Source organism: Chrysochloris asiatica, unplaced genomic scaffold, assembly GCF_000296735.1.
Source record: "Chrysochloris asiatica unplaced genomic scaffold, ChrAsi1.0 scaffold00117, whole genome shotgun sequence".
NCBI classification, from domain to species: domain Eukaryota; kingdom Metazoa; phylum Chordata; class Mammalia; order Afrosoricida; family Chrysochloridae; genus Chrysochloris; species Chrysochloris asiatica.
Genome location: NW_006408635.1, coordinates 8,005,426 through 8,016,045, shown reverse-complemented (window position 1 = coordinate 8,016,045; position 10,620 = coordinate 8,005,426). Strand labels below are relative to the sequence as shown.

Here is a 10,620-nt window from a genome sequence, read left to right as displayed (position 1 = left end):
ACTCGACCTCAGTAAGCACCCTCACTATCTTACCTGGCTCCCAAGTCTGTCAGGTGTGAGGGGCCCACTCGACCTCAGTAAGCACCCTCACTATCCTACCTGGCTCCCAGGTCTGTCAGGTGTGAGGGGCCCACTCGACCTCAGTAAGCACCCTCACTGTCCTCCCTGGCTCCCAGGTCAGAGCAGCAGCAGTAGTATGTGTCCATTTGCATGAAAACACCTGAGGAGGCAGTCCATTATGCCCTACCTCTCCTATTTCCAACTCAAGCGTTTTTTCACAGGATGGGGTGACTTCCTCTGGGGGGTGGTGTTGAAGAGCTGCCGTTACTCCTAGAACCGGATCTGGATGTGGGCAGAATCGTTGGTTGTCATGACTCGGGGTGTCAGAGAGTCGAACTGCTCCCTCCTATCTTTCTTGGCTTTAATCTTAATGGAGGTTGGTGTGATGCGGTCAGATAAGCGCTGAACTGTTAACCCACAAGGTCAGTGGTTCAAACCCGCCATCCACTCCTCATAAACCCTATATAGGATCACCATGACAACAATGTTAATGGAAGCTGACCACCAGGGTGGGTTCTGAGGTTAGCAGCTGGTGGTGCTATGTGACCTTGAAGCCATGTGGTGAGCCAATCAAGGCCAGCGTGCTTGGCTGGCCTGTAAGGCCCTGTCAGGGGTCTTGTCTACAAGGGCCTCTTGGCAGTTGGAAGACAGCACAGAAGGTTGTGTCCAGCCAGGAGAATGGCCATCAGGATGAGAACTGAAAGCATGGCCCCAGGGAGGCTCTGTCCATCCCATTCCCATGGATACATACTGAGCACCACTCTGAATGTGGCCTTCTTTTCAAGGTTAATGAGCCTGCAGTAATTTAAACAGGAGTCCTGGTGTGTGGCACTGTAGAATAAGCACTCCGGTTTGATCTACAAGGTTGCCGGTTCAAACTCACCAGCTACTCCTTGGAAACTCTATGCAGGGTCACTGTGAGTCAGAACTGATGGCACTGAACAATTCTAATAGCCATGAGAGAAGAGTTTGAGTGACATATAGAGAGACAGCAAGTTGACGCGAACAGAGAATGTTCGTGCTTAACTGTTTCTTCCTGTCTGCGTCCCCCGTCTTCTGATCTCAAGCGGAGAGGGAAGTGGGTAGTTGAAGGAGGAGGGATCATGGAGCCCATCCCTCAGATGGACAGGGAGGCAAGTAGGTAAAGGAAGACTGAAGAAGGAAGCTTGGGACCAGGTGAGGAGACACTTGGATTCTACGTTGAGGAATACGGTTTTCTGTTGTACAAAGAGGAGGGGTGTGGCCTCCCTAATAGGGAAGTGGATCAGGCAGGGGCTGGGTCAGGCTACTGGCCGTTGAAGAGGTGGGATCAGAGAATGATCTTAAGTATGACGAGTTCAAAGACACAGGGTGGACGTCACGAGTCCAAGCCTGGTGACGGGAAGTGGGAAGCAGGCAGGACTGAGAGGGGACGGGTGGATCTAGCTTCATAACACCTCATGCTCCATACTGTGCCTCCTGGTTAACTTCATGTGTGTAATTAAAGCCTAAATCTGCAGACCTCACGTCACCCACCCAACTACACACGTGCATGTACCTCCATACACCTAACAACGCCTTTTTGCTTTCCACCTTAGGTTGACCCCAAAGATTGGCTTCCCTTGGAGTGAAATCAGAAACATCTCGTTCAATGACAAGAAGTTTGTCATTAAGCCCATCGACAAGAAGGCACCTGTAAGTTCACCCGGATGCTAAGCAGGATCCTTATATCTCCGTCTCCCAGCTCACTGAGTTCAGGGTGACGCTCACATGTCTCGTTGTGTGTGACCAAGGACAGGCAGTGCTCAGAACCAGTCCTCTGCACCATCCGGTGAACACACTGCAAGTTCAAGTGGTTGGATCTGCAGACCAGTATTAGTCCCAAACACTGCATTACTGGCACTGGGCTGGTGAAAGGCTCCGGTCCCCGGGAGCATTGGCCTGTCTGTAGATAAATGCACCTGGTGTGGGGCCCCAGCAACCCCAGGGACGATGCACACCGTGTGGTACTGGGGCCAGGCACACCTGGTTCCCTCCTTATGCCTCTCAGAGGATCTTCCCTCCACTCCTTCAACTGATGCTGAGGGGGGAAGGCTTCAGGGGTGGGGCCGCCCATACTCACGACCTGAGATCTGTTAGCCAGTAGCTGTGGTGTGGCCATTTGCTTGGATTCCATGGTCTGTTCTGCTTCCATGTGAGCTTCAGCTGGGGTTACTCAGAATGAGTAAGATGCACACATGATGGTACATGGTGGAATGGATGAGGGTTTGGTGTTCTAATCAAAACTCCACTTCTTTAAAGCTGACCACTTGATGGGTTCTCAGAATGTCCCCAGAATTACAGGTTGGAGGGACTTGCCTTCTAGTGTTTTTGTGTTCCCTTAGCTACAGCACTGTGGTCATTAGTTACAGCATTGTATTCCTTAGTTAACAGCACTGAGCTTTGGAAGGCAAACATGGGCTGTGGTCCGGAGCTCGGGTGGCTGCTCACCTGACTCTGGGTTTAAGGGTGGCAAACTTAAAACAGTTGATGGTATTGTTATCCCCAGGTTAGGGGGTGGCGCAGATGTTAGTCCAGCGTAGTTCAAACCCAGCAGGTCGTGACATTGTTTGGAGAAGACTCTTGACTCCTATTCCATGGGTGGTGGTGATTGTTGTTAGGTGTCATCAAGTCGGTGCCGACCCATAGTGACCTTATGCACAGCAGAACGAAACACTGCCTGATCCTGGGCCAACCTCACTACTGTTGCCATGCTTGAGTCCATTGATGCTGCCACTTAGCCAATCCATCTCCCTGGGAGTCTTCCTCTTTTTCTCTGACCCTCCACCTTATCCAACATGATATCCTTCTCCAGCGACTGGTCCCTCCTGTCAATATGTCCTAAGTATGGGAGACCATCTTGGCCATCTCTGGCTGCACTTCTTCCAAAACGGATCTATTGGTTCTTTTGGCAGCCCATGGTAATCGCAGGTTTTCAAATTAAAGTTGTTTAATACAGACTTTCCAGTCATATAGTAACAACAGTTCAGTTATGTAGCAGTCCTGAGCCACGGGTCACAGTGTACCCATGTTCTATGTAGCAGTGGGACTGGGGCCGTTAGAGCATCTGTCATACAAGGGGGCTTCAAAAGTTCATGGAAAAATGGAACTAAAAGATAATGGCATTTTTTCACAGACTTTTTGAACCTCCTCTTATCAGAAAATTTCCAGAATTTATTATTATTATGTGCTGTAGAAGTGTAATGACTGGCAATGTTGTTGTTAAGTGCCGTCGAGTCGATTCCAACCCATAGCAATCCTATATAGGATTTCCAAGGAGCAGCTGGTGAGCTTGAACCACTGACCTTGCAGTTCAAATGACTTTACAGTCTGATGCATTAGCCCACAGCGCCACACCAGGACTCCTAATGACTGGCAGTAGAAACAGGAATTAAGACTTAATACTTAAACAGTCTAGAAAATTCCTCTTTCTATTGCCAATGACTAACAATAGAAAGAGGAACTGTCTAGACTGTTTCAGTATTAAGGTGTTTTTTGTTTTTTCCTTTCTCACATTTGGCATTAAGTATAAGCTTTTAAAAAGCTGAAGAATAGTTCATGATTATAAATTCCCAGGCAAAGGATTGTAATGTGTGTGGTTGGATTTGCCCGGCCTACTTTTGGTATGTTGTAGTGCTGTGTAGAGCCATCTCTTTAAAAAAAAGAAAAAGAAGAAATCGTGTTTGCTGGTTGCGTACTGTGTGCTAGGCACCGTTCTAGTAACCTGTGTATATAGCAAGAATGAGATAAAGCCCTGCCTACGTGAAGTGGACATTCTAGTGGACAAGATGGACGAGTCCTAGTAAAACAAGTAACACACTTGTCTGATGGTTGTTGTGAAGTGCCATCAAGTTGGTTTTGACTCGTAGTGACCCTGTAGGATTTCCAAGGAGCCACTCACTGTCGAGTGCTTATTCTCCACAACCAAACCACACCCGGGGCTCGTTAATTTGTGACTGGGGAAGATCTCGGCCCTGATGTGGAGGGGAGGGAATGGGAGCGCAGGGAGGAGGCTTTTAGTACTGAGGGGACTATGAGGACCCAGGTGAGGGAAGCCTCACTCCTGGGGAGGGATGTGGGGAACCCAGTGAGGGGGCTCTCAGCCCTAGGGGAGGGGCTCAGTCTCTGTAATCACTTTTCCCCTACCCCCTTGGGGGCACTGCCCTGCCTCAGCCCCTTTCACTGTGGGCAGTTGAAAACCCAACTTTCAACTTTCAACTTTTACCTGAAAGATAGACAACCCCAAAGGTCGGGGCAACTCCTCAGTGGTGATAAGGCTGAGTGGACTCTGGGCCTTTATCTGGTGCTGACGCAGCTGCCCCTCCCCCTCAGGTGTCTCTGCTGCTCTGAGAAAGTCAGCCCCTGTCCCACACTCACGGTCCCACACTCATGGCAAAGAGCTTCCCCTGGCAAAGCCAGCCACCGGGGCCACCACTTGGCTCTCCCTGAAGACCACTGATGTCCACAGTCCTTCCAGGGGGGCCTTGCCAGTGTCATAGATGAGCTCCGTCCACCTTCAAAAAAGAGCCTTTGTTGTATGCACAGGCTGGAACAGTTTCACAACTTGAGAAATGTTGAAAACAGAATTTACATTTGGGTGTAGCCTGCATCTAGAGCGCTTCAGATGGGCCACCAGCCCTCAGTCTCCTCCCAGTCCTGGTTCTGGGGTGGGGAGTTGGGGGCGGGCCTCGGTGGGCTCAGGAGCGGGAGAAAACCCCTCTTAGAAGTTCCACGTGTTATAGTTCTGCTCCTTTGACTTCCAAGGCCTCTTTCTACCTCCTCCTCAGGGGACTTGGCTCTGTTTTCCGCCCTGCCCCAGGTTTTGTGGGTGGGTGTTAGGGGTTTGCATTGCCAGGCACAGGTCAGGGACTGGGGTTTAGATAGTTTTAAAGAAAGATCAGTTGTTGGTGTTTTAACTTGAAGTCAGTTTACCTCCAAGGCCTTCCACGAAAGCCCACCTGCTCACCAGCTCAGGATTTGTCTCTAGGTGGCTGGAGGGGGGATCAGCGCAAGTGTGGTGTAGAGTCTCCCATAAACAGGCAGCTCCTGTCCCCTGCTTGGTTGGTTGCTTGCTTGGTTTTTTAAGGTAGTTCAGTGATAATCCGGGTTCCTTTCCAAGTACCTATTACTCCCAGTGAGGACTATTCAGGTAGCATGGCTGACACCACAGTGCAAGACTGTTTTCTCTTGTGTAATAAGAGATAGGTGGGTAATAAAAATACCTGTCCTCCCAGCTCCTCAGGCACCTCTTGGGGAAACCGATGGCTTAATAACAAGTGTGTGAAACCACAAAGACAGCCACACCCCGGAAGCCAGGGCTCTGGGTGGGGCAGATGAGAAGACGTAAATGGCTAAGCCTATCCTTTGATGAGGGGGCGTAGAGCTTCATTCCTCCGTCTCAGGCCACCCTCCCCATCACAGAATCCTGATGACAAGGACCCTGGGTTTGAGTGAAGACTTTTCAATATAGCCTTTCTTTTTTTAGAGTCCCTAAGCCAGTTTCCCCCCTACAGGCTGAGGTCCTCTATGTGGCTACTAGTTGGGAACTGAGATTGTCACCTGTCGTTCTTTAAGAGGGCCTGTCTGACAGTGGTTTCCTGAGGCAGTTAACGACCTTGGCATATGAGCTGTATGTTGGCCAGCTTCCGTTGTTCCAGATACCTGTTCTAAGTGCCATCTCAGAGTTTTAATCCCACCATCCCATTAGAGGTGTTGCTGAGGTCACTGGTTGGGTATAGAGTGCACAGGTAGGGAGACAGGTGTCTGGAGAGGGCGTGGCAGTGAAGAGCCCTAAGATGGTACCCGGCACCTCATCTTTAAAGAGGGGCTGGTCTATGCCAAGTGAAGGGACTGTGGAGGAAATGTGTGAAGACTTGTTTAGGTGAATAGGTCGGGGCCCAGGGCGTGTGCCAACCATGGAACACTCAAACCCAGACATGCCAGGGTAGAGCCCGTGGCAGCAGTCCAAGCAAGAATCAGAGACTGTGGAGCATCGGGGTCAGACTGGACCCCAGGAGTGGCTGTACAGGCTAACTGGTGGGCTTCCTGTATATACACTCACACATTCACATGAAGTTGCACACGTTCCTGAGGCTCCCATGATCCCATGAGCTCAATTACATATTCAGAAGCTCATCCACACGAGGTCACACATGCTCTTTGCACGTTTGACCCCACAGGTCTCAGGAAGTCTGAAAGGTATTTGCATTTTTGGCACCTCACTTGGGGCTTAAGGCTTTGCTGACACCTCCAGCCCCACAGCCACCGTCCTTGTAGAAGCGTGTCTCAAGTGTCCACTGTGGCTCTGTGTCCGAAGTGTGCCCACTCTGTGTTGCAGGACTTTGTGTTTTACGCCCCCCGCCTGAGGATTAACAAACGGATCCTGCAGCTCTGCATGGGCAACCACGAGCTGTACATGCGCCGCCGCAAGCCCGACACCATTGAGGTGCAGCAGATGAAGGCCCAGGCCCGGGAGGAGAAACACCAGAAGCAGCTGGAGCGGTGAGAACTCCCCCACCCCACCCCCACAAGGCAGTAAACGAGTTTGGGTTTCCCAGAGTCACAGACGCTGGAGCAGCAGAGCGTAGGACAAGGATAGCTGAGCCCCAGGATAGACATAGTGCATGGGTTCAAGGCCCGAAACACAACACGGCCAGAACACGGTGCCCCTCCAGCCTGACCAAGGCCCTGCACTCCAGTTGGACGGAAGCACATGTGGGGGACACATGACGCTAAAATCATGTCACTAAACCTTCTGTGCCTCTCCTCCCTGCACCAGGCAACAGTTGGAGACGGAGAAGAAGAGGAGAGAGACCGTGGAGCGAGAGAAGGAGCAGATGATGCGGGAGAAGGAGGAACTGATGATGAGACTACAGGACTACGAGCAGAAAACCAAAAAGGCCGAGAAAGGTGAGGGCCTTTGTTCTGGGCTCAGACTTCACCGTGAAGCTGAAGTTTCCCACCGAAAGCCACCTGGACAGAGATGGTGTTCACAGGCATGCAGACTTGCCCTGTGTGATTCAGTTTAACACAACACCCAGATATGCAGACTTGGAAACACCTGATGGTATTGAGGTCGCATGGGTGAGAGGAGGACACCCTTAGTGCTAGGTTCTGTGCTCGCCGTTGTCTTAAATTTCCCTACAGTCCTATATGCTAACTACCACATTCCCTCGTTTTCCTGGTGTGGGGACTATAAGGTTCAGAGCAGTCCAAGATCACATGACTAGTGTCAGCTCACCCTCCTCTGTGGGCTCAACGCTGGAAGCTCAGCTTGTTTGTGTCAGCTACAGCATAATGACCATACAGTCCTAGGGCCAGGGGAGGGCGATGCATATGAACCGCCACCCTGGCCCATGAGGACTTACAAGACACCTTCAACATGGACACAGGTGGAATGGGCCCCAGAACACTCACTTCCAGGGTTATCCAGGGGAGGTCTGCCCCTAGGGACTGAGTCTGGTGCTTGGTGATTTCCTGAGTTGGTCTCCGGGGATCTCACTCAGTAACCAGGGCTGGGATTTTCAGCAAGCACTCCAGGGTCCTTACACAGCTGTGCCCATGTCTTCTAGAACTCTCCGACCAGATCCAGAGAGCCCTGCAGCTGGAGGAGGAGAGGAAGCGTGCCCAGGAGGAGGCCGAACGCTTGGAGGCTGACCGCATGGCCGCGCTGCGGGCCAAGGAGGAGTTGGAACAGCAGGCCGTGGATCAGATAAAGAGCCAAGAGCAGCTGGTAGGAACCACCAAGTTTCAAGATCCTGAATTATGGAGAGACTGCTGCTGGGAATGAAAAAGTGACACCTGCTTGCTAACAGTGTCTGTCTGGGGTGTCAAGTGACCTATGAGAGGGTGTAGAGTGACCCTGGTTGGGAGGGGGCTCAGGCCTGGGGGGAAACACAATCCCAGGGCGGCCAGTGAGTAGGGGCATCACAGTGGGACCATTCACTGAAGTATGCCCCCAGTACAAGGTGATGAATGGATGCCTCTGGGAGGGCTCCGTAGTCACTGTAACTGTCGCCCTCGCAGGCCGCTGAGCTCGCGGAGTACACAGCCAAGATTGCCCTGCTGGAGGAGGCTCGCCGGCGCAAGGAGGACGAGGTGGAGGAATGGCAGCACCGGGTAAGCACCGGGCATGGCCGCAGGGCCACCAGGAGTCAGCAGGGGAGCAAAGAGCTTTCTCACCACATCCTTGGCTTGGTCACCCTGAACAGTGCAGCCCCTTCTAGCCCATCCTGTCAGTGCTGGGGACCCCTGAATGGGTCTCCATCTCCTTTCCTAAGTAGGGGGTTCCCAGTACACTCCATGTCCAGGGGTCTGTCCACAGGGACCTATAGAAGGAAGGCTTCATTGTGAAGTCCTATGTGAATTAAGCTGGTTACAGAGCAGGCTCATCCTGAGGTGGGGATGGGAGCAGGTCTCCAGCTGAGGATGGGCCATGAGGCAGGGTAGGTACCTGCACGAGGACAGTTAGTCACATGACTTTCTGTAAGGCTTCACTGTTAGAATACTTTGGTGGTTTTTCCAAGGAGAGCCCCTCCCTGGTGCAGTGAGCTGAGGGATAAGGGTGCACCCGAGCCACAGGCTCAGGCTAGCACATCTGCTGGAACATCTGGTGACAGCCCGGGTCAGGCAGGGTGGTGACGGGCAGAATTCTGACCATCTTGGCCAGCGTCCACAGGCAGGCCACTCACCTCTTATGATTGTCCCCCATTCTCAGGCCAAAGAGGCCCAGGACGACCTGGTGAAAACCAAGGAGGAGCTACACCTGGTGATGACCGCGCCCCCGCCGCCCCCGCCACCTGTATACGAGCCGGTGAATTACCACGTTCAGGAGAACCCGCAGGAGGAGGGCACTGAATACACGGGCTACAGCGCTGAGCTCTCCAGTGAGGGCATTATGGATGACCGCAACGAGGAGAAGCGGATCACCGAGGCCGAGAAGAATGAGCGTGTGCAGCGGCAGCTGCGGGTGAGAGGAGGCAGTAGACCTACCTGTGGGCAAGCAGGGGCGGAGCTGGCCTATGCCTCCCACTCTTACGGTCCCCAGTCCATACCCACCCTTCCCCTGTGTCATCACTTCCCAAGGGGTCAGAGGGGTGGCATTTCAGCCACGAGCTTGCCTGTGAACTGTGTCAAAGGACAAGTAGCTGACTGAGTTTCCCTTCTGTTGCAGACTTTGACCAACGAGCTGTCCCAGGCCAGAGACGAAAATAAGAGGACCCACAACGACATCATCCACAACGAGAACATGCGGCAAGGCCGCGACAAGTACAAGACGCTGCGGCAGATCCGGCAGGGCAACACGAAGCAGAGGATTGACGAGTTTGAGGCCATGTAGATGCTGGCCGAGGAGGGCAGGACTGGGGGCAGGCGGGTATAGGGGTCTTTGTAAGAGACCCCCATACCACGTGGTTTTTTAGTGTGCTGAATCTAGAACCCCCGCAACATATTCCAGTTTCTTTACAAAGCGAGTAGTTATTTCAGTGGGCGGGCTCTGGGGCTGGGGGCCAGGGGAAGCCTCCCTGGTTTATTATCCCAATTGTATATATAGTGCCAAACAGGCCTGAGGTTTTTTATGATTATGTGGTCACTTCTGCTTTGTGCTCAGAGCAGGGCCGATTTGAATTCAGATCCCTCTAGAGTTGGAACAGCAAGCTTCTGCCAGCACGTGTGTGATAACAAGATTAAGTACAATTAAAGAAAAGAAAACCACATGGTGGCTTATATTCGGTGCCATACTTTTTTTTTTCCTTTTGGTATTTGAAATGAGATCAATTGATTTTGTTCTTGATTTTGATGACTAATCCATCTCTGCATATTTTGGATTTTCTTGATGGGGTGACAATTATTTTTAAAATGGAGTCTAAAACACACGTGAGCACTTTCTTCAGCGCAGTCAGCGACAAATATCTGGCCGTGACCATTCGGAATACACGGGAGAGGAGGCCGCTCCTGGGGTACGCTTTCTGTTTTAACAATTAGAGGAATCCATTGTGTAACTTCTTGACACTGAATTAATGATCCGCTCTAGAATATAGTATTTATATATGTGACAATTTGGGTTTGTAACATTAGTTTATAAAGGGAAAGTTGTGTTCTGTATATTTTGTTACCTTTTACAGAATATTAAAGACTTCCATGTGAAACAGCACGGAACACGGCACTTCATCTGATGTGGCAGGTGGCCCTCAGGAAGCCGACTCCCTGCTCTCATCACTCCTGCAACTGTTCGTTGTTTGGAGCTTTGTCCCTAACTTGGAGTGCCATCTGGTATGTGCCATAGAGAGCACACGCACCTCTGTTTTCTAACAAATCTTCATGTTTGAAAACTGCCCGCCATTTTGATCAGACTCCCAACCATGAAATGACTCTGAACACCTATTTCTGATTCCCACAAATCCCTCGTTCTGATCTCTCACCATTTTCTCCACCCCACCGCCGTCACGGTAAAGCTGCTGAAGGGTCTGCTTCCCACCCTGGTGGTCCTGTGCTGGGCTGCCCTCTCTTGAGATGCCCTGTGCCTCGGCTTCCCACTCCACAGCT

At 51.6% G+C, this 10,620-nt stretch overlaps 1 protein-coding gene across 1 annotated transcript in view; it reads left to right on the top strand.

Moving 5' to 3' along the window:
• The window catches only part of EZR (ezrin), a 25,799-nt gene extending 16,384 nt beyond the window's left edge, over window positions 1–9,415 (top strand). Inside the window, exons 6-12 of the mRNA XM_006868459.1 lie at window positions 1,638–1,734; window positions 6,416–6,579; window positions 6,857–6,987; window positions 7,650–7,810; window positions 8,104–8,196; window positions 8,795–9,046; window positions 9,251–9,415. Coding sequence (XP_006868521.1) covers window positions 1,638–1,734; window positions 6,416–6,579; window positions 6,857–6,987; window positions 7,650–7,810; window positions 8,104–8,196; window positions 8,795–9,046; window positions 9,251–9,415 — 1,063 coding nt within the window. The remainder of the gene's footprint in view (window positions 1–1,637; window positions 1,735–6,415; window positions 6,580–6,856; window positions 6,988–7,649; window positions 7,811–8,103; window positions 8,197–8,794; window positions 9,047–9,250) is intronic.
• The last annotated feature ends 1,205 nt before the right edge of the window (window positions 9,416–10,620 follow it).